The sequence below is a fragment of the Crocodylus siamensis genome, chromosome 1 (assembly GCF_052110815.1).
Source record: "Crocodylus siamensis isolate JL-2025a chromosome 1, ASM5211081v1, whole genome shotgun sequence".
Lineage (NCBI taxonomy): Eukaryota > Metazoa > Chordata > Crocodylia > Crocodylidae > Crocodylus > Crocodylus siamensis.
The window spans coordinates 387,033,390-387,057,719 of NC_143395.1; the positions used below are offsets into that span (position 1 = coordinate 387,033,390).

Below are 24,330 nucleotides of genomic sequence, written 5' to 3' on the forward strand. Positions count from 1 at the left end.
GACCCTAGAAACTATGAAAGTCTCATCAACAGGAAACGGAAAGCTTTCTGTGCTTGGCAGAATGACATCAACTCTGCAATCAAGAAAAATGTACACCAACAAGCAAAATCAGAGGTGCAGAGGAGAACATGAGAACTGAAGAATGAGTGGTGGATTCAGAAATCAAAAGAAATCCAATATTTTGCTGACATCCGTGACACTTGTGGCTTCTTCAGTGCTACCAGACCTGCCTACAGCCCTACCACTCAAGGCCTTAAGCCTAAGTTCAACTAAGAACAACACTCCTGAAAGACAGCAAATACATCCGTGCTCACTGGAAAAAACATTTCCAAGACCTTCTGAATTGTGACTCAACTGTTGATGAAGATAAGCTCAATTATTGTGATACTTGCCATAACTAGCAACAGTGAAAGTGCTTTTAGGTCAGTCACAGACCATCCTAGGTCTGCTACTTCAAGCATTCATATTGTATATCATATACAGCTCATGTAAACTATATCATGTATACTAATTTATTTTCACATACAACTATTCCAAAAATGCACACAAAACAGTTAAGTATACGCATACGCAATGCATACAGTAATAGCCAAATGTGTACAACAACCCTACCTTTTCACACAGTTATCAGGAGTGTCTTTTTTCCAAAGTGGAATGAGTACTACAAACAAATAGCTGATATACTGAGGTTTAGGACAAGAGACTCTCTCCTTGGGTTTTTTGTTTTGTTTTTTAAATGTAAAAACAGTGTAAAGATTATGCTCATACCTTGAAACAATGAAAACTTCAGAATTTCCAAAATCTATCATGAATACTTTCATTACTGCAATTTCACAAACTTTGTATTTTGCTGAACCACAAAGCTTTCCCTCATTTTTACTTTCCACTGGAATCAGGTCAGTGATAGTTCCACGACACCACATTCCATTTTCTTTACTGTTGATAAAGATGTCTGAACCTAAACAGAAACAAACAAAAAAGGTACCGGCATTTTAGTATAATCTTCTATGTCTTAAATTTTCATTGTATACCATAAAATAGGAGCAATTTTTTTAACACAAGATGCAAGAATTCAGATCATAGATCCACTGACTTTTAAAAGAAAGATTTCATTCACAATAACCACAGACAAGTCTTGTTCCTATGCTTATATGCTTAATATCTACAGCTAGGTAACAGAAAACTTGCATTAAGATATGTTTCAAACAAAAACATTTAGAGCTTATATTTTCATAGTCAGGATGGCTAACAGGTATGGTTACCAGGTTCAGCTGCACATTCGTTTTGGTACAAGAAGTTAGAGGCCAAAGCCACTTTATTGTTTCCTTTACTAAAAATTCTACACCTTAAAAAAACCCAACAAAAAAGCCAAAGTCCCATATTAGAACATCTGGAAATTAAAGTTAAGGGATCTGCTATATTTCTCACTGCTACATAACCCTTCACACCATACATGTAACCTTAACCTCACTTCTTAAAAAAATGGTTAAACTTGTCATCCAGCAGTAACTTCTGACTAAATCCCCCTTATTACTCAAGTTCCTATATAGGAGTTGTGGTGGGCCAGTAGGGGGCACTCCTGAGCTGAGCCCTCTGCCTCACTGGGCCCAACAAAAAAAACATGCTTCAGGTGTCTCCACTGAGGAGCCTATGTCTAGCCAACCCCCTTTCTGGAGCACACCCACAAACCAGGGGTAACTGCCACCACCAACCGGGCGTGGGTCTTTGTTAGGACTCCGTGCAGCCTGGAGTACACAGACCCTGTAGACCTTGGGGGTGCTCTGTCCCCAGCAGGTTATAACTGGGTGCTCCTTATAACCTGAAGCATTAAGAGTAGCCTCCTTTAGCTAGCCAAGCAAAGAGAGCTATAAGGCTAATCTCACCCTCAAGCACACACAGAGAGGTATGCTATAACAGATTCATAGACGTAGGGTTGGAAGGGACCTTGCAGATCTTCTAGTCTGACCCCCTGCCCTGGGCATGAGAGAAAATTGAGCTCAAATGACCCCAGCTAGGTAATCATCAACCCTCTTCTTAAAGACCCCCAAGGTAGGAGCCAGCACTACTTCCCTTGGAAGTTGGTTCCAGATCCTAGCCGCCCTGACTGTGAAGTAGTGCCTTCTAATGTCTAGTCTGAACCTACCTCTAACAACTTATAGCCATTATTCCTTGTTACTCTGGGAGGCACTCAGGGGAACAAGGTCTCTTCCATTCCCCGCTGGTCCCCCCTAGTAAGTTATAGATTGCCACCAGGTCCCCTCTCAGCCTTCTCTTGTGAAGGGTGAACAGGTTTAAAGTCCTATAGCCTCTCCTCATAGGGTCTGCCCTGCTGTCCCCGAATCATGCAAGTGGCCCTCCTTTGGACCCTCTCAATGCTGTCCACATCCCTCCTGAAGTGTGGCACTCAGAACTGGATGCAGTACTCCAGCTGCGGCCTGACCAGTGCCGCATAGAGGGGGAGGATCACCTCCTTGGCCCTGCTTGTGATGCATCTGTGGATGCATGACAAGGTGTGGTTACCCCTACTGACCGTGTTCTCACATTGGTGGCCCATTTTCATCTTGGAATTGATAATGACTCCAAGATCTCTTTCTGCTACTGTGCTTTCAAGAAGAGAGTTCCCCAGCCTATAAGTATGCTGCTGGTTCTTACTGCCCAAGTGCAGCACCCTGCACTTGTCAGTACTGAATCCCATTCTGTTCTCATTTGCCCAACCCTGTAACCTGTCCAAGTCCAGCTGTATCCTGTCTCTCCCTTCTAGCATGCCCACCCCACTCCAAATCTTGGTGTCATCTGCGAATTTGAACAGGGTGCTTTTCACCCCCTCGTCTAAGTTGCTAATAAAGAAATTGAACAGTGCAGGCCCAAGTACCAAGCCCTGGAGGACTCCACTGCTCACATCCCTCCAGGGGACCTGGTGACTGTCTATAAACTCACTAGGGGGGACCAGAAGGCTTTGGGAGAGACCTTGTTTCCCCTAGAGCCCCCTGGCATAACAAGGAATAACGGCCACAAGTTGTTGGAGAGGAGGTTTAGATTAGACATCCATAAGAATTACTTCACAGTTAGGGTGGCTAGGATCTGGAACCAACTTCCAAGGGAAGTGGTGCTGGCTCCTACCCTGGGGGTCTTTAAGAGGAGGCTTGATGCCTTCCTAGCTGGGATCATTTGAGCCCAGTTTTTTCTCCTGCCCAGGCAGGGGGTCGGACTTGAAGATCCACAAGGTCCCTTCCAACCCAACTTCTATGATTCTATGATTATGACTAGAACTTCTATTTATATTTATATAAATATACATGTATTGGGGGTGCGCGCTCAAAAATGTTTTACCGATAGGGGTGCGCGAATATAAATATACATATATTGGGGTGCGTGCTCAAAAATTTTTTACTGATAGGGGTGTGCGATCAAAAAAGTTTGGAGACCACTGGTCTAGATCACTTAATTCTAAGTTACTGGCTAAATTTCAGGTAGTTTACTTACATGTTCATCTAGAGCCTGATTGAGCTAACTCTGGAGGCCTCAGCTTGGGTCTGTGTTTCCAGAGATGCCTGCTGACTCCTGCCCCACCCCCTGCCGCCTCCCCAAGATGGAGGGACCCTTTCAACAGGTTTACCATATGTCAGGGGGTTCCTGGACAAGTCGTCTTTTTTGGGCCTAAGTGCTGCGTCCAGCCAGGTTTTTTAAAAAAGAGCAATTATGCAGGTTTTCTGCTGTCCTAGATTGGCTGCTTTGGGCTTGGAGCAGTAGGCAAGGCGATTAGTTGTCAGGGGTCATGTGCTCCCTGTGCAGGCTCAGGCAAGCCAGCGAGCGAGCGAGAGTGAGAAACAGACAGACAGTGTGTGAGAGCAGCAGGGCTGGAGGGAGCAGGGGTCTGTGGGTTGGGAGTGCGAGGCACCAGCAGGGCTGGGGGGCAGAGCAGGGGGCTGCAAGTTGGGAGCGAGAGGCACCAGCAGGGGGCTGCAGATCAGGAGCAAGGGGCACAGTGGATGGGACAGGTGACTGTGGGTTGGGTGTGTAGGCCATTGGCAGCGCCAGGGGCTGTGGGTCAGGAGCGAGGGGCAGCAGCAAGAGGTGCAGGGCTGGGTACTGCTGTTTGGGAGTGAGGGGAAGCATCAGGGCTAGCGGGGCGTGTGGCTTGTCAGTGAAGGGTAACAGAATAGGCAGGAGCAAGGCACCACTGCAACCCCCACGAAAAAATTAACAATCATGTCCAGAGTCTGGAAAAGTGAAAGCATCTAAATCCACAGCCAAGTACACAAGGGTGCAGCTTTAATGCACAATGGACTATTCTACTGTGTGTTAGTGAGTCATAACAAAAACTGCTAATGCACAGTATAATTAGTCAGGCATCACAAAAAAAAAAAGTTTGCCTTTGCTACTGCACATTAGTGTAGGCTAATGCACCTTTACGTAGTACTTCATATTAGAGTTACTAAACAATGTGTAATAGCATGCAGAAGTACCCAAGCAGTGGCAAATTTTTCAGATGGGCCAAGCACTCAACACCTGTCAAAAGTCAAGAATATGGATACTCTAGGCTTCTGCTGCTTTCATGGAAGTGCTAACTGTGAGTCAAGTGCGGATATTTGTCCTATACTCCTAGTCTAAAGCCTCAATGACGTCTCTGAAGCATAAGAGATATAGAATCTGTGGGGTACTTGCACTAACAGGTCTTTTATACTTTAATTAATGGAAAAATAAATATTGCAAGTTCGTATACTTTATCCTAAATGTATAGTATAGCATGGACTTTTAAGTTAATAAAAAACTTTCCAGAAATATTTGATTTACCCAGTTCCAAAACATCTGAAGGACTAAACCACGAGCTCCTATTTTTACAAAAGTAATTCAGCCTTTTCTCCAAAAAAACTGCTGTCTTCCTCTGTGAATATTTCCGAATATAGAAGTGGCATGGATGTATTACATGGCTGAGAAAAACCAGTTCTGGAGAACCTGTGTAAAAACCATAGAGAAATCAACTGATGTTCAACTTATCAGATACGTAAAACTTCCTTCCCTAATTTTATTTATGTTGAGCTACTTTTAAGTTGTATAGTAAACAGTCAACGTGAGAAGTTATGAGTAGGTTGCCCACTATATCATTCCTGACCACTTCTGTATCACTTCTGAGATCCAGTCTGGTCTTTTAAGTGCTATTTGACAGCTGAGTTGTAATATCCTACAAATAAACTAAAAGACAAATGATCTATTTTTATAAATGGAGTTTGGAAGATTTACCCAACATCTAGTCTGAGGGGGAAGTCTACAACTAGTACAGCAAAAGCTTTTCTACCATTCCCCAACCTTACTTCCACCTTCTACAGCAGCCTCTCCTTCCCTACACTATACCTTACCTCTTCTCCTAATATTTTCTGTTTCCAACTTCTGTAATTATTAGTTTTGATTAGGTCCTTCTCTGCTAGGCAATGCACAAATGTATCAAGAAGGTTCCTCCCCAAAGAGTTCATAATCTGAACAATTTTTCCTCAAAAATATATCTTCCTACACATTCATAAATCCATTCATATCTATTTCTTCAAACTTAAAATGGAGAAATCTGAAAGAGCTAGTATCCAACAGACTGTTGAACTAACATAACAGGCTCACATGCCTCTGGGAAACACGATCGGCGGCCACACCAGTTATTGAAGGAGTGCTTATAACAAGGTTTGTCCCATGGTACAGGAACAAAAAATGACATGACTAGATAATTCATAAAGTTGACTACTTTTAGGTGTGATGATCCTTAAATTGATGTCACTCACCAGGGAAAGCTTTCTACCCCCACCTTAAGTATTTCTTTGTTGGTTGGCTTCACTTACCATGTCTTCTAGTAGCCTAGCAAAAGTTAATTTTTGTTTGTGCTACAGGTTATAAAACGCTCTTGTACAAAACAAAATCAGTCTAAAGCTTAAAGAAAAACACACAAAAATGAGTGCAATAAATAGAATGGACAAAGATGCTGAAGTGTTGAGGGATAAAACAACCGTCTCAAGTATCCTCTTTTTCTCTAATAAATTTAAACTCGATGATTTTGCAGTGTTTTAAGCAAAGCAATTATTCAAGCTTCAGAGAAAGACTGGGGGAAGAGGAAACATCACAAAGCAGGCAATCACAAAATGTGTCTACCACACCTTTATTTTTCCACTAACATCCTTGCTACAGTTTGCTAACATCCATAATGCTGACTGAATATGTTGTGTCAATCTGCCAAAGAAACTTTATCACATGAGAAATGCTCACTTGCTCTGCGTCCAAAAGGCAACCGTTTATTCTGGAAAATTTTTCTTTGAGTATCTTTAAGAGGTCCTGTGGAATGTGCTTTGAAGAAAGCATAACACAGTTAAATAGGTAACTGAATGAGATAATGGAACAATTACTATGCAAGGTTACAAATGTACAAGGACTGTGTGTACTATGCTTCAAGTAAAAGGAATTTGTTGCTATAGAATGTTTTGTAAACAGATACACTTCTTAATGTGTTATTTTAGACAACTGTGTTCATTTTGAAACATATGCTAGTTGGGGTATGGACACACATAGAACAGACTAGTTTAAATAAAGTTTAAACTTGAACTAGACAGCTATACAAGCCTGTTCAACCAGTTTAAAGCTTCCTGGAACAGTTCAAAATGTATCTGAAAAATCCAGTACTATTTTGAACTACTTTACTGTAACCTAAGTCAATGTAATGTGTAGACACCAAGTGTTCCAAGACATGGGTCTGGGCAGTCTTCCAGGCACCCCACATTGCACTGCCCTCACTGCTGTAACTGCTCTCTGATTTGTAACTAGAACCCTACTGGCCCCTGTATTTTCTCCCATTTTGTTGGCACTTTAAAAAATTCAATAAGCTCCCCTACACTCCTTTTGCAGTAAAAACTGTACTTCTAACAATCATCAATGTCCTCATTCCCTACACAACCATGCTCTTCCAGCTGCTAGGAACCCAAAAATGGGGGTTCAAGCATGCTCTCCCCAGCTCCCACTCAGGCACCCCAATTCTAGTAAGCACATTGCAGAGTTTTGTCAAGTGCAGACGACTAAACTTTACTGAACTCGTTTAAGAGAGAAGGGAAAGTAAGAACACCCCCAGGCACAGGTGACATCCTCTGGGATCCCCAAAGCAATGGTGCCAGCACTCTCTCCTCTTCTCCCACCCCTCACAGTGAGGCATTCTGGGCTGGGTGCTCAATCACAACCCCTCCCCTACCATCAAAGCCACAGCACTTCAATGCCTAAGAGGTGACGGTTCTACCTGGGATTGCTAGATACTATACATGTGGACTCCTCTGACCTGCAACAACTATGAACTGGTTCCCAACCAGTGACATTTGGAAATGGTTCAGTTGTTGTGTGCACAGATGCTGATAAACATGTACACTAGTGCTTTGAAATAAAAATCAGACATAGCTACACACTCGTCCAACTTCTCAGCACATTTTGCTCCCACAATTATTCTCAAATAAGTTACAAAACAGTACCTTATTTTCTTGCATACCACATGGCCCCAACTAAGAAACACACTTTGTACTGGGAAGGCAGAATGAAGAAAAAAATTCTAGTTATGGCCACATGAAGCATACAGATGTAAATATCATTTAAAAATATTGTTTAACCTCCTCTAATTATATTGGTTAAGTGATTAACTGATAACACAGCAGATGGGACACAGCAGCTGCTGGGAGCTGCTCTCGGCTCCTGGGACCCTTTGATGCGGGAAAGGAGGAAGGAAGCAAGCCCAGCCAAACAACACAGCCCACCTGAAGCCCTGCACTGGGAGAGACCACCTATGAACGAGCAGCAAATTGTTTAATTGACAAGTTATTAAGATGCCCCCTGTTTTCCTCTTAAGGTATGGGTACCAGTCCCTCTCACCTCTCCCCCACCCCTCTCCTCCTCCCACCTTCCTGCCTGCCCTGCTTCTTATCAATGCACTTACAGGTTAAATGATTAATCATTTAACCTTTCACATCCCTAATGAAGCAGGGACAGCACCTATTCTTCAGGTCACTCACCATCCCTTTTCTGCTCAGGCAAAAACTACAGCTTTAACCATCTCAAAAGCCACAGCCAAACTGGATGAAACTGAAAGGGTTAAAACCATAGCTGCTGCTTCTGAAGACAGGAATCTGCCTTGTCCTTCTAGCAGCCAGGGAAAGAAGCAGCAGCCATTATAGAAGACTCCATACATCAATTCCTGGTGAGGGAAAAAAAATCATCTTCTCTGTTTAAATCATGCACCCTAATTTTGAAGGATAATCTGGGGGGAAAGTTGTGTGTGGTATGTGAGTAAATATGATACACAGCTATATCCATAAGACTGAACATGCAATGCTCCTTGCACACAATTCTGATGTCAAACTACCTCATCCCCACATAGCACATCTCTTTTGGTAAATTGTACCTTTATTTTATAATATAAGAGAACAACTAATTGACAAATGGTAACAATTACTCTGATGCATTCCAGAGAGATAAATAAAAACTCTACTTTCCAGCTGCTTGGATTCTTGAAGTTAATGAGCTGAAACTAATGATAAAAGAAATGGCTGTGAACAAGATGGTTGCAAGGCAGTGTGAGCACAGGAAGGAGATAGTGAGAGGTGAAAAGGTTAGTTATGTTGTAGTAGAAGCATAAGCATGACATACTGTAAGAGCTTCAAAATACTTAATTTTGTAAGAAAAAAGAGACTATTTCTCCCACACTTACATCTTTGGGATTAGAAGAGGGAAACTTGAACAGACAAAAGGAAGTAGGTTAATTTGAAATGAAGGAAAGAAGCTTCGAAGAATGGTGCCAAACCAGAAATAACAGTCAGTCCTTAATATTTTACGTAGAATAGTTAGAACAGGTACCTAAATTGAATCAGTCTGAGTTGGGAGAATCTGGCAAGACAAAACCTCCAGAAGCCAGTAATATACAGACTAAGGTAGAGATAACTAAAGGAGGTAATGAAAACCATCCAGAAACAAATTTTAACTATATAAAAAAAATCTTAGCTCCAACAGATGCAGTAGTTCAAGCAACAGAAAGAAATTTGGAAAGCACTAAATGGGCAGAAGAATGCTTAATTACAAAACTCAGTATTTTAACAATGGCATTAAAAGTAATGTTTAAAATTTAACTTAAAGCCACTTACTTTCTTGGTTATCTTCAAAGATTTCTTCTATTATTACATCAGGGCTAGATAACATTTGAGGTGAAGCATGTGGAATCTGAGAGGGCATCGTACCCAGTTCTTGTCCTTGGATATTTACTTCTGGATGCACACTGCCAAGTTTTCCATATGTTAGAGTCTCAGTTTCATTACTTTTGATAAGTGTTGGAAGCTTATGTGTTTCTACACACAAGTAAGTGTTACAGTCTGATATTTCTCCCTTATCACTGAACATCAGAATGGACTGTTCATTGTCTTCACTTTTTCCAGGGCAACATCTGTTTTGAGAAATAACTTTTTCAGCTTTCTTTTTACAGACTACCAGTAAGAAGAATTATTATTCTGAGCTATCATTATACTATGAAAGACACTATGATTTTGTCTGTCTCGAAGGTTGATATTTTAAAAGTTTTAATACTTTAAAAGCGATAAAAAGCAATTTTCCAAAAGATCATAGTGCCTGTGATCCCCTAGTATGGGGTACTTGCAACATGCATGCTACAAGTGGCAGAGGCATCCCTCTGTGTGCAGCATGCAGCAGATCAGGAAAAGGACAGGCAGCAGTCCAACAGATAGGGCAGAAATCTGAAAGCAGAACAGAACATCAGGCAGGAAGCATATGGCAGGGAACAGAAAGTAGAGCAGCAGACTGTCATTCTGATCCCCCTCTGTTGCCCACTCTGGGACAGTGCTGGGCTAATTTCCAGAACACCTCCCAAAAAGGTTGGCTGCAGTGCCCTAGTTGATGCCAAGGTAACTTAATAAAGGGGTATAAAACTTGTGCCTCAGGCCAGATCCACACCCTGGTGCTCCTTGTGAGTTGGCTCCAGCTAGGGACATGAGGAAGCAGCGATGGTGGTGGCTCCAGCTCTGGTTCTGACCTGGAACATGTGGCGGCAGCAGTTCTGGCTCTGGCCTGGAGTATGTGGCAACAGAGGTGGCATCTCCAGCTCTGATCTGGGGCACAGGGCTGGGGAGGTAGGACCAGGGCAGGATGATAGGCAAAATGTTGGAAGGCAACCAGGGCTGCATTAGTTCTCGTTGGTCCTTCTGCAGTGGATCGCCAAGACCACTGGGATTCAAGGACCCCAGATTCTGTGATAGTCCATGCTCACCTGACCATGCCTGCCAACTTCCAATGGCCTGCTAGTACCCTGATGGGCCAGATATATGGCCCGTAGACCTATTCTGTTTGACACCTCTGATTAAAAGCAACCGTTCTATTAAATTCAAGAGACCACCACTACTTGACTGCAACTTCTTATCCTAAAACACACTCCCCAACATGCTCCATAAAAACCTTGTCTCATCATTTCTCCCACAAAGGTTAGGGAAATGCAGGGGAACATAGACTTCTGCTGTATACTATTTCAGACTGGGATGAACCTTAAATATATTTGCACCCTGTAAACAGAAACTGTTGGCAGAACTTATTTTTAAATAACACAATGGACACTTCTATACACTTGTTTCCACAAACAGCAATTACAGTATTATAGCATTTAAATGTGAAGCATTTCAGCAGAGCAGATCTTATTTATTTACTTCTATAAAGCACAAAATCAGGGAATCACACATACACACATGTGTATAGCAGAATAGGGTTGAATACATGAAGACTTCCCTATGGCACAAACTTGAGTTTTTTGGCCAGACCAGTTTTAAATAAGTCAGATGACGTACTGCTGCTACTCCCTTGGGAGATTACTTCTCAGTCTAAAGGCCTTATTTCTGCTGGAAATTTGCCCAAATTTCTGAAGTTAGCAGCCAGATTGCCATACAACTGCACCAGTACAAGATACTGGAATAGATGTGCTGAGTTTTGGAGGGTTTTTTTTAGGGTTGGTTAGAGAGATGTCCCTTTTTGTAAACTGTGGTTTCCTAGATTGTATTTGGTGCATTAGTGCAAATACCACTTGAAACTGGCTGGAATAGAAGAAAATTTGCATTTTAGATAGCATGCAACAGACCTGGGGAAGATGGGCAAGGAGATTAATACAATGATGGTATTAACAAGATAACCATCCAAACAATCAACCTAAAAATCAACTGAGTATTTCTTTTTGTTCTCTAGTTATTCTTATGGTATATGCATCAAAAACATTCTTATTCCTGCATGACATATCCTTTAAAAAAGGTGGTCCCCATTAAGCAAAGTCAGGCTATGTCTGCAAGCATTTGACATTCTTAATATTCTCTAATAAGTAAACTCCTTTTAGTATCACCATCTCTTCCTTTTCTCTAAACTCCTTTCAGCTTCTTCCCAGTATCAAGTGGTCTATGAAAGCAGTGTTCTATGTAAAGTTTGGGTACAGAATTAAAAAGCAGATGACTGGCTGTTTAATATAATACTTCTGCGTATGTACTATAAGTATCTATATACTTGATCTGAGCCTTTAAGAAGCCGAGAAGCAAAACACAAACAAAACAAACAGAGCAGTGGTTCTCAATCTTTTTGGATTGAGGCACCCATCTATAAGTTCTGTGAACCGAGTGGCACCCAATTTTAAAAACTAGTTTACTACATTGCAGTGCTCACTTCTTTGCAGAGGAGCCAGGCAGTAAGGGTGGGAGACTGGCCTGAGTCTGTACTTACTTGCTTCTCTCACATTTCATGACACTCTTTTTTTAGTATCTCACAGCACCCCAGGGTAACACAGTACCCTGGCTAAGAATCACTGTTACAGAAAGTCACCTTATGTCTTTTACTGCCACCCTGTCCCAAACTTCCTCTCTCCATTCATACCAGAATTTGATATTCAATTTGGTATTTAGTAAGATTGTAAGAACATACGAAATGTCATGCTAGATTAGACCAATGGTTCATCTAACCCTATATCCCGTTTCTGACAGTGGCAGAAGTGGATGTTGTAGAGAAAGCGGCAGTGCTCAATCTTTTTGCAGGATCTGGCTGGTGGTCTAATCTGGCAGGTGCAGGAGGAAGGGGGAGCCTGGACCTGATCTGGCTGTGCAGAAGGGGGCATAGCTTGGCCCCAACCTGGCCACTTAGGGGGAAGGGAGCATGACTCAGCCTCGATTTAGGTGCATGGATAGATGGGGTGTGGTCCAGCTCTGACCTACCATAGGGGTCAGGAGCTGAAAATCTGGCAGTGGGGGAAGTTGGTGGCATTAACTGCCATCACTCCCTCTGCTAAGTTTGCAAACCTGTGGGGGTCTTGTGGAGTACATGCCATGGCTCTATGGGCTGGATTCAGAGAAATGTTCACAGACTAAATTTAACAGCATCCTGATCATTCAACCCTGGTTTGTCACTAACATAGTGTTCAGCACAAGGAAATCCCTCTATTAGTTTTCTAAGGTAAAACAATGCATACAAAAGAAAAGATTCAATGCTCCAGAAATATTTTAACCTATAAAGTCCTAGTTCCTATTTGGGTAAAACATGAATGACTGAATGCCAACCTATGATTTCTAGTTGCATTGGTACCTATTAGTGTTAAAATTGGTAAGCATACCTTTAGAACTTTTGCAAAGTGTTCAGCAACTAGAAGAAGGCTGAAATTAATGTATATTTCCTTTATTAATGAAAAAGAAAATGCTTACTTTGTAGGTTTTTCCCACTGAAACTTTCCTATATTTTTGAAAACAGATGTAATCTCATCACAATTTATGAGAAACCTAAAATAAAGAAAGGCATAGAGGTCACAAAAGTCTCAATGAGGCAATTTACCGAAGTGCTTACAAATCATTTAGAATGATCATGCAGTACATCATGCAATGTGGAAAAATAAAATGAGCGAAGCTTTCCAGTTTAGTTACTCCAAATTTAAAGAAGAAAACTACTGGAGGCATTGAGAAAAGCTCACTAGCAGCATATTTTGTTTCTTATTTAGATTTACATTAAAAAAAACCCCTATATAACATAATTCCCCCCCCACTATTGCAACACTAGTTCTGCATCTATGAGTTGAGTTTGTGTCAACACTGAACTTTAATCCAACATTCCCTAAGGAAGCAAAAACATAAATACACCCTCCAACAAAACCTGGACAACAACATTTTCCTTCGTTTCTACTTTTCTTGCATCAGTAAAGGCTATTTTTCTTCCTCCTAGTAAAACCTAGTGAATTAATTCAGAAAAACAAATCCAAGTACCTTTTTATCCTTTCCTTTTCCAGCCACTCTACAAGTTATCCATATATGGTAAAACCAGGGATCTGGGTTGTCTACTTGCTGTGGAAAAACACAGATTTTCTCCTTTAAAAAGTCTCTCGACTTCAGGACAAGCTCAGGAGACTTGACAGTGAGGTCTTAAGGGACTACGACCCCAAAGGGACGGGAGTCCAGGAAGAGCTGCTGCTCCTCAAAGGAGCGATCCTAGATGCACAAGCTACGGCTATCTTGTCTTGGAGGAAAGGCAGCAAGAGGGCATAGCAGCCCCCTTGGCTCAACATGGAACTAGCAGACCTCCTGCGTCTAAAAAGACAGACCTACAAAAGATGGAGAATGGGATCCACCTTCAAGGAGGAATATACTGCACTGGTCCAGCCCTGCAGGGAGCCAACCATGAAAGCCAAGGCAACGATGGAACTCCAACTGGCTATAAGTATTAAGGACAATAAAAAGTCCTTTTTTTAGATACGTGGGGAGCCGGAGGAAAAGCAAGAGCAACACTGGACCCCTGCTAAACCAGATGGGAGAACTGATGACCAACGCCCAGGAAAAAGCCAACTTGCTAAATGGGTACTTTGTATCAGTCTTTCACAAATCCCATGGGATGCCCCTGCCCATTACAGGACAGGGATTCCTGAGTGAGGGTGGTTCCTTGCCCTCCATCAACGCTGACCTCATGAAGGAACACCTTGAGAGGCTGGACACCTTCAAGTCAAACAGCCCTGACAATTTATACCCCAGAGTACTTGAGGAGCTGGCCTACATAATAGCTCAGCTCCTGGCATGGATCGTCGAGAACTCCTGGTGCTCTGGTGAAGTGCCCGATGATTGGAACAAAGCCAGTGTGGTCCCTATTTTCAAGAAAGGGAGGAAAGTGGATTCAGCAAACTACAGGCCCATCAGCCTGATCTTTATCCCAGGGAAGTTCTTAGAAAAGATTATCAAAAAGAACATTCTTAACAGACTGGTTGAGGGCAACATCCTGAGGGATAGCCAGCACAGGTTTGTTACAGGTAGGTCGTGCTTGACCAATCTCATTTCCTTTTACGACCAGGTGACCTATCACTCGGACAAGGGGGAAGACAGTGATGTCCTATATCTTGACTTTAAAAAAAGCCTTTGATCTGGTATTCCATGATCACCTCTTGGCAAAACTGGCCAACTGTGGCCTCCGGTTCACCATGATCTGCTGGCTGGGAAATTGGCTCTGTGGTCAGATTCAGAGGGTGGTGGTTGACGGAAGTCAATTGTCATAGTGCCCTGTGACCAGCGGGTTCCCTCAAGGAGCTGTCCTTGGACCTATATCGTTCAACCTCTTCATTAATGATGTGGACGTTAGAGTCAGAAGTGGACTGGCCAAGTTCACCGATGATACCTAACTCAGTAAAGCATCCATACCTGAGGACAGAAGGGCGATCCAGGCTGAACTTGGGGCAGATGAGAACCTGATGGTGTTTAACACTGAAAAATGCAAAGTTCTCCACCTTGAGAGGAAAAACTGCCCAGCATGCTTATAGGCTCATTACCAACCAGGGTATGAATTTCATGTCAGGGGTGTTAAAAGCCACATGCCACGTGCTGGGCATTAAGCATTTGCGAACATCCCTTTTTTAGCCCTAAAGAGTCTCATGTAGTACTCTGGGGTTAATTCTTGCTGGTGAAGAATTGCCTGCTTGACTTTATAATAGTCATATGCTTCATGCCTGGGGAGGGCCCTATATGCTGCTTGGGCCTTTCCGATCAGTAGCAACCCTAACTGCCCAGCCCACAGGGACCTAGCCAATCCAGTTTGTATGGCATTCCTTTCAAAGGTATCTATAAATGCTTCAGCATCACAGTTTTTCAACATCTTATGAGTTTTAAAGGCAAACCAGTTATGCCTAAGCCATTCACTTTGTTGTAGGGCCTATTGCTGTTGGACTTCGAGTACTTTAGTCACTGCTTGCAGCATTTATCCTAACAGTTCAACTTGGAGTATCATATTAACCTCCATTTCGGTGTCAGGCTCCAGGGTTCCCTTATCTCCCTCGTTCCCGGCCAATGCACTAATTTGTAACTTGCCGTGCCTGTCCGGAGCTCCTTGCTTGCCCTTTTCTAGCTGTCCCAAGCCAACCATGGCCCTGTGGGCCAACAGTTTGCCCTGGCACTCATTACCTAGACCACCAAAGCTTCTTGTCTGCCATGCCTTTGATGGAAATTTTGATCTTGAGATTGGTATTACTCCCAGTGAAATGGTATCTTGCTAAGGTCACTTGTCAGCACAAGGATTTTGGGGCCCCACCTCCCCTACACCCTACCTAGCATCAACCCATTCTTACGTTGATGTTTGCACAGATGCAATATTGCTACTAGTCGTTGCCTTCATCCCATCCTGTAGGTCTGTCATCATCCTCTCTGTCCTTTCCACGACTGGGCTTCCAAGTATTTTCTTCAGGTAAGTGCACTGATTCTGCCAAGTTAGTGCATGGGGGCGGCTCCGCACATGGAGGCTGCCACCAACTGTTGCCCTCCAGCTCTCTGCTCTGGCTGCCCTAGGCTGCCAGGGACTTCCTTTCAGTCCTGTCAAACGGGAGAATGGGGCTTTTATTGCCACCTCACTGCCCCAGCTGGCACATACTTACAAAGCACGTCCACACTGGTGCCAGTCTTTTTTCTTCAGCCTGTCTCCAGGTCTCTGCTGGCTGTGGTAAGGGACACTGCAGTGCTCTTGGTATGTCTTGCAGCCTACCACCACCGTCCTGCTCCCTGGTCATGGGGGGCTGCGCTGCTGCTGGCGGGGTTGCCAGCATTACTCACACTGTGGCAATCTTTCCGCTGCCAGCGTGCTTCCCATGGCTCAGCGTGTGAGCATGCCACCTGTGGCTTAGGGCTTTTGTTGCCGCCACCCACGCCCTGTAGCTTGGGGCTTTTGCCCCCATCACAGCTGGCCTATATTGCCAGTCTGTCCTCGAGTGTGACCACACTCCCCCATAATCTGGTATCATCAGCAAACTTTGCCAGTTTGTTTTTAATAACCAAATCCAAATCATTGATGAACACGTTGAAAAGTACTGGTCCAAGTACTGAACCCTGAGGGATGCCACTGGTCACCTTCTGCCATGTTGACTTAGTTCCATCAGTCAAAACTCTCTGGGTCTTACCTTGGAGCCAGGTTCCTAGGCACCGGACCATAAAATAGTTGAGGCCACATTTTCCCAATTTTACCGTGAAGACATTGTGGGAGGCTAAGGCGAAGGCCTTTTTGAACTCCAAGTATATGACATCAACCTCATTTGCCCTTTCCAGGTGGTGAGTTACCTGATCGTAGAAGAAAATTAGGTTGGTCAGGCATGACCTGCCTGTAACAAAGCCATGCTGGATATTCTTCAGAACACTGTCTTGTATTAACTTATCAGTGGAAGGGGGTGAAGAAGGTGCGGGGCGAGGGCGATGCTGATGGGGACCGGCCCAACTTCCGGGTCCCGGAGGAAAGCTAAGCACCTAAGTTTCCCCCTTCCAGGAACCCAGAAGCACCCGGGTCGAGGCCTACCCGGAGAGATAAAGAGAGCCTGGCGAGTCCGGAGAGGGCCCCGGCGGATTCGGAGGCAGGAGTGGGGGATCCGGAGGAGAGCTGGGGAAGAGCCGGCATCGGGAGAAACACCCTGGAGCGGGTGCGAGCTGCCTGGAGAGGCGGCAGGACCTACTGGGGCAGGGGTAAGCCCCGGCGTGGCAAGGAGGCCCGGCCAACTGACGGCGAAGAGATGAGCGGCTTAATGCCACGGGAAGCGACGGCACGCGGCAGGAGCCGGGTACCGTAAGTACTGTAATACGGGGGCAATCACAGGCGGGGAAACCACCGCGCCTGTGATTCTCGGGAGGACTAAGGGGGGGAAGGTGACCCCTGGGAAAGGGCGGAAGATCCCAGCCCGGATCCAGGAAGGGGGCCAGCCCCTTAGCTGAGAGGGAATATGGGGAAGGACAGCCGAGGGGCCAAACAAACCCCAGCTCCCGTGAATCCCTGCCAGGAACTTTGGGTTGAACTTTGTATTTTTTCCTTTACGAACATTTTTGGGACTAGCGTCCTGACGAGTGGCCTGCCCCGAAAGGCAGCCACTTGCTCAGAGGATCGGGCGAGGTTGTAGGAGCCCTCAGGACCCCTGGACTCAGCAGAGATGGAGTGCCGTTTCCGAACCGCATGCGCCACAATATTGGGAACCCCTAAGTTACCATCAAAGTCGTGGCAAGCGAGACTGGCGTGAGTGCAGTGAGGACGACACATTCCTCTCCTACTGCAGGTCCCCAGTGAGACGGTCGGACAGCGAACTGACGCCCCTCACAATCAGTAATGGATTCTTTGATAATTCTTTCCAGGACTTTACCAGGGATTGAAGTCATACTGATTGGCCTGTAATTCCCCGGATCCTCCTTTCTCCCTTTCTTAAAGATAGGAACCACACGGCCTTCTTTCAATCTTCTGGGACCTCTCCTGAGTGCCATGAGTCTTCAAATAACTTTGTCATAGGTTGCATGATGATGTCAGCCAGTTCTTTTAGTACTCTCAGGTATAGTTCATCCAGTCCTGCTGACGTGTAGATATTTAGCTTCTGTAGGTGCTCTCCCCAGAGATCTTCACCAACTACAGGAGGGTGATCACTCCCACCTTGATCACCATTTTTTCCTATCAATCAAGCTAAGACCCTTTGACTGGTGGAATACCAACTCAAAGTGCTCATTCAGAAGTTACCAGTTTATTTGCTTTTTATAGTGTCGGTTGCCAGCAGGGGCCCTATGCTTTCCTTATTTTTTTTCTGACCTCCTACATATCTAAAGAAAGACTTTGTTGCCCTTAATTTCGGTTGCCAATTTGTATTTAGTTTGTGCCTTTGCTGTCCTAATCCGCTTCCTACAGGTGTGGGCTGTTGCTGAGTACTTCTCTTTGGTGGTTATTTCTGACTTCCACCCCTTGTAAGCTTCTCTCTTTTTAATTTTAGGAGGTCCATGACTTCACTATCAAGCCAAGGGGGTCTCCCAGCCCTTTTACTGCTTTTCTTATGAACTGGAATGGACTTCCTTTGTGCTCCTAAGATCGCTTCCTTGAATGCTTGTTAACAATTTGGATGCTGGCAGAGAGAGCTTCTTGAGCACATTTGCAGATGATGTGAAACTGGAAAGAACTGTGAACATGTTGGAGGATGTGAATGCAATTCAGAAGGAACTTGACAGCTCTAGCCCAGCTTTCCAGTTTAACAGGATGAAGTTTAAAGTGGACAAATGCAAGGTGCTACACCTCAGGAACAATAATCAAAACACCAAATACTAAATGTGGGACACCTAGCTGAATAGCAGCTCTATGGAAAAGGTAGACCACAGACTCAATTTGAGTCTGCAGCATGATGCAGCCACATAAAAGGTGGAGTGTGATTTTGGGATGCGTAGACAGAAGCATTAAGTGCAGGACATGTGAGATGATAGTGCCTGGCACTGGTTAGGCCTCATTTGGAGTACTGTGTGCAGTTTTGGGCTCTACATCTTTAAAAAGACATGAAAAAGTTAGAGAGGGTCCAGAGGTGGGCAACAAAAAGGTTAACGGCTTTCAACCAGCGTTCCCTCTAAGCTGTGTGGCGTGTGAAGCCGTGCAGCTTAGAGGGAACGCTGCTTGGAATGGAAGTCATATGAGGAGAGTCTGAAGGAGCTAGGCATGCTCAGCTGGTGGAAAAGGTGTCTATGAAGGGACATGATAGCAATCTTCAAATACATGAAGGGCTGCCGTAAAGAAGATGGAAAGCACCTTTTTTCTCTTGCTGCAGAGAGGAAGATGCAGCGAAGTACATTTAGAATGGATATCCAGAAAAGTTTCTTCACTTTCAGAATATAGAGGCAGTGGATTAGACTGCCTATAGATGTTGTAGACTGCATCACTGCAGGTATTCAAGATGAGGCTGGACAGCCAGTGACAAGGGAATAATCGAGGTATGGCTATGCTTTTCTACCAAGGGTATTTCCAATACTTCCAGGCTTTACTAATTGCTCCCCTCCCCGACCCATTTTTCTGCTGTGCGTGGCAGGGTGTGTTTTTAAATAGAGGTGCACCGATATCTCAGTCCATATCAGATCAGCACTGATCAAAGGAAAATTGACATTAATCGGCAATCGGCTTTTTTTTGGCTGGTATAGGCAATTATGTCACTGATAAATGCTACGTGCATGTGTACAGCTGCCACGCACATAGCCAGAAATGCAGCCCAGGAACTTGGAGAGCAGCGTTCAGGTGCTAAGTTGGGGTGGGGGGGGGGAGGAGAAAGAGATCGAGACCTCCATGGAGAGGGAAGGAGTGGGGCAGGGCTGTCCAGCCAGGGTAGGGTGTGGGATGGAGCAGCTGGTGGCTTGTCTAGAGCAGTGGTCTCAAAACTTTCTTGATTGCGCACCCCTATCAGTAAAACATTTTTGACCACGCACCCCCAATATATGTATATTTATTTATAAATTATATACATGTACTACTGTACTAATATATTATGTACATTATAAAACATACACAAAAATAGATATTAAAAAGGATGAGATAAAGAAAGATGAAATAATGTTTTTAAAATATATGTTTTTAAATTTTATTTATTAGCAGTACAAAAACTTTTTTGTTCTCACTCTAGTGAGAGCAATGTGATTGAATATGCTTCATTATTTTTGAAAACCTTGTTTAATACTTTGTGATACAGTGATTCGAAAGTCTGGTTCTAAGTTTAGTTTATTTCGATACTTGGTTTTAATGGCTGTCATAGCTGAAAGAGATACCTCACAAAGATACACAGATCCAAATGGAAAAAGTGCATTGTTGGCTGTGCTTACTAAATCATGATACTCATTTTTTAATCCCATCCACCAATTATGCATAGGTTTTTGGTGAATTCTGGCTAGTAAATTACCACCTTCCCTGACGTTAATCAGTTGTCCTTGCAAACTAATCAGAAGGTCTTGCATTTTTATATTTGTAACAAAAATGGGTTCAAAACCCACTGAAACTCTTCGTCTGGAGGATTTTTAAACAGGTTAGAAAATTCTGTTTCCAAGTTTTTAAGTGTGCAAATATGAGAGTTTTTATAGGTGACACACTTACATTGTTTTCGGCAACAAAAATCGAATAATGATGGAAACATTTCCAAACATCCGTTTTCAAAATGCTCTCTCCATAGCATGAGTTTCTTTCGAACAGCAGTTACTTTCTCACTCATTGTTAAGACGTCACCTTTACCTTGAAGGGACAGATTAAGCGTGTTTATTTTTTTGAAAATATCTGCTAGGTAGCATACTACTGACAGCCACTTGTCATCACAGAAAAGGTCAGCAAATTTGGAACGCTTGTCTTTTTGTAAAAGAAAAATGTGTAACTCATCTTTAAGTTTGACAACTCTTTTAAGCACTTTGCCACAAGATAACCAGTGAACCTCTGTGTGGTACAAAAGATTTTCATGGTCACTCCCCATCTCATTACAAAGTATTGTAAAGATTCTACTATTTAAAACTCTTGTTTTTATAAAATTAACCACATCAATGACATCCTGTAGCACATTGGGCATTTCTGGCTCCAACTTCTTTGCTGCAATAGCTTGCAGAATGATGCAGTGAATGAATTTCACGTGTGGTGCGATCTCTGTTAACCATACCCCGGAATCCTTTTTTTATTCTAGTCAAAGCAGCTGCTCCTTCAGTGGTTACACTTACACAGTTTTTCCATAAAACGTTGTTTTTGTTAAAAGAAGTCATTTACTGTTGAGAATATATCTTCTCCAGTACATTTTTCCTTTAGTGGCTCACAAAAAAGTAGTTCTTCATGTATTTCATTATTGAAACAGAATCTAGCAAATATCATAAGCTGAGACATGTTAGAAACATCTGTACTTTCATCCAATTGTATAGCAAACCTCCCACACTGTATTTGTTCTAATACTTGTTTCTTCAAATCTTCAGCAATGTTTTCTATGAGTCTTCCAACAGTATTTGCTGACAAAGGAATGCATTTTAGTTTGTTGCCATATTGTTTTCTGTGTATTATTTCAGCCATTTTTACCATGGCAGGAAGAACAAGCATTTCCCCAATGGTATGTGGCTTTTTGTCTTTGGCTATTAAGTAAGAAACCTCAAAAGAGGCTTCTAAACATTTATCATTACATTTAGTGAAATTTTGTAAAGTACTGGATTATCACATGATTTTAAACAACGCTGAAAAAATTGTAGAGGTTTGTCTTCATGTTCTGGATGCTTAGTTTTTAAATGTCTTGCTAATTGTGATGGCTTCATACTATCATTAGCTAATATCTCAAGACACAATATACACTTAGGGTGAGGTTCATCATTAACAACAGTGGATGTAAATTTGTATTTCAAATAGTCTTCTTGATAATTTCAAATTTTTTTGGCTGACTTCTTGTCAGATCTGATTAGATCATCATTGTTTTTACCTCATAATGTGGCTGACGAAGAGCACATACTAGGAGTAGGAGAAGCGTCAGCTCTGCCATTTTCTTGTTGTTCGCTTCTGCTCACATTATTAGTATTATCTTCAATCCATGTTTTCTTTGCAGGAATCTTTTTAAGCCACTTGTCCATTTTGTGAGGGTTAGTTTAAAACTAGATAATATAATCTGTAAATCCACTTAACCGGGCACACGTAGCAATATGTAGCAATATGCTGAAAGCGAATGAACGAGTGAGGGCACCACTGTCAACCCGCCACATTGTGGAACTCTCACTCTTCCCTCAGGATACCTTGCATACCGTACATGACATGTGACCATCTGACATACGGATTGAGTGAGGGCGCCAGTGTCAATCCGTATATTATTAGTAAAGCTTAATTTATTTTTTAGATAAAAATAAATATAAATAGAAGTTCTAATGTTTTCTTCCTGCACCCCAATGCATCGTCTTGCATATCCCCTGGGGTGTGCGCACCCCACTTTGGAGACCACTGGTCTAGAGGATGGGGCGGGGAGGGGTGGTACTCAGCAGCAGTGGGTATGGTGATGGCAGCGTGGAGTTGTGCCCCCCTTGCTGCTGCCAAGCAGGCAGGTGTGCCTCACCATGGCAGTGTGGCTGGCACGGGGCTCCCATCAGCAGCAGCACTGAAGGAGGCATGGGAACCATGTGCCCCCTGGATTTATGCACAGGGTAAGGGCAGGCAGCCAGCTGCAGGCTCAGGGGCTGCGCTGGCCTCTTCCCAGTAGGGGTGGGGCAGGCAGCAGCAGTGCTGGGGGGCACTACAGGGTGGCCATGGCAAATTTTGGGATAGCTGTACCTCACACCATATCCCCGCCCCAGTACTGCCAACCACCCACCCCACCCCCACTCACCCCGAGCACAGCCCTGGCCCAGCTCCCCCACTGGGAACAGGCCGGAACAGGCCCTGGCTCCAAGCCTGCAGCAGGCAGCCCGCCGTCACCCAGTGCACAAAACTAGGGGGGCACATGCCCCCCCATGTCTCCCCTAGAGTGCATGCAGTGGTGGGGGTCATCTCCTCCCCACCCCACTGGACAAAACACCTACATCTCCATCCCACACCCTCCCTGCCTGGGCAGCTCCTGCCTCTGCCCCAACCCCACTCCCTCCTTCACTATAGTGGCCTTGATCTGCCCTACCCCTGACTTACCAGCTGGATGCTGCTCTCCAAGCTGCCGGGCTGCATACTGCATCAATATCAGCCAACATGGTTGGTTAAGAATCAGCCATTGGTATCGATCCAAAAAAATCTTTATATCGGTGCACCCCCAGATTTTAAGCCTTCCCAGAAGCATTGGGTATTGCCTACAGCTAAGGCTGGGGACTTCAACTAGGGTGTGCCAATGCTCCTGCTAGAAGAAGCATAGAGGCCTTGCCCCTCTGCTCTGGGTCAGACCGATTGCTATATTTGGGATCAGGAAGGAATGTTTTTACCTTCCTCTACCCAGGACCTCTTGAGAGTATATTGACATTTTACAGAACATTGTTTTAAACAACAGGAGTGACAGGGACAAGGAAAGAAATAAAAAAAGAAGAAACTCTGCTATTACAACCATACTCTTAAGTGTTATTTGTTACTATCCATCTGCAAATTTTGTAAATATAGCCTCTATTGCTTCAACTCAATGAAAATATCAACTAGAAAACAGTTCAGGACAGACCCCTGTAAACTTGAAATTGGAAGGCTGTTTGGCAGTGAATTGTTGTTAACTACTCTTTGAAACTTTAAGCCAATTGTTCATTCATCTTCTGGCAAATATGTCTAGACTGTATTTTCCTAGTTTACTTATGCTGACTCCATAAGCATTAGTATAGTACTATACATCAAGTTCGTCTTCCAATTCAATAGGCCATTTATCCTGTCAAAGAAGGAAGTTAAAAAGCTCTGTATATATTTTACATCAACCACAAACAAAGTGAGTTACTCAAGTTTGTAATGTGATAGGTTTCCTTATTAGTATCCGTGATTTCTTTTGTTATATGTCTATATTGCAACACACAACTTCTACCTTTCAGTGTACCTCAGGTTTTTCTAACTTACTTTAGAGGTGTTTTTTCCTTCAAAGTATCCACGCTTGAGAGCTCATTCTCAACTGTAAGCTTTAAACTGTAAATAACCTGAAATTAGAAAGTGCATTTTTAGCTTCTATTGCATCATCACACATTCAAGATCTTTTAGAAGCTGTCTGATTCTCCTCAACCAAAATTGTAAAGTAGGGCAATTTATAAAATATTTGCAACTGTGACTTAGTCTAGCAGGGGGGAACGGTACAGGACAGGGGTGTCAAACATGTGGCTCACAGGCCAAATATGGCCCCCAAAGCCACATTATCCAGCCCCTGGTGCTTCCCCTAGTTTGCATGGACCTAGACTGACCCTATGGATAGGGCCTGGGATGTGCATTGCATGAGCACCTGTTCCAGCAGCACCAGGAACTGTGCCACATATGGAGCCCATAGGCACTATGTGTAGCACAAGTCCCAGACTGGCTAGAGCAGGTGCCTCATGCAGTGTGGCAGACTAACTACGAGTGCTGTTAACGGGGTGGGGGTGTGGGGGT

The 24,330-nt window shown here is 43.6% G+C and overlaps 1 protein-coding gene across 1 annotated transcript in view; it reads right to left on the reverse strand.

Annotated features, from left to right (window-relative positions):
• Nucleotides 1-24,330, reverse strand: part of RNF17 (ring finger protein 17) — a 111,445-nt gene that overhangs the window by 66,176 nt on the left and 20,939 nt on the right. The window contains 6 exon segments of the mRNA XM_090031753.1: nucleotides 769-958; nucleotides 4,795-4,956; nucleotides 6,247-6,324; nucleotides 9,147-9,442; nucleotides 12,729-12,803; nucleotides 23,812-23,888. Coding sequence (XP_089887879.1) covers nucleotides 769-958; nucleotides 4,795-4,956; nucleotides 6,247-6,324; nucleotides 9,147-9,442; nucleotides 12,729-12,803; nucleotides 23,812-23,888 — 878 coding nt within the window.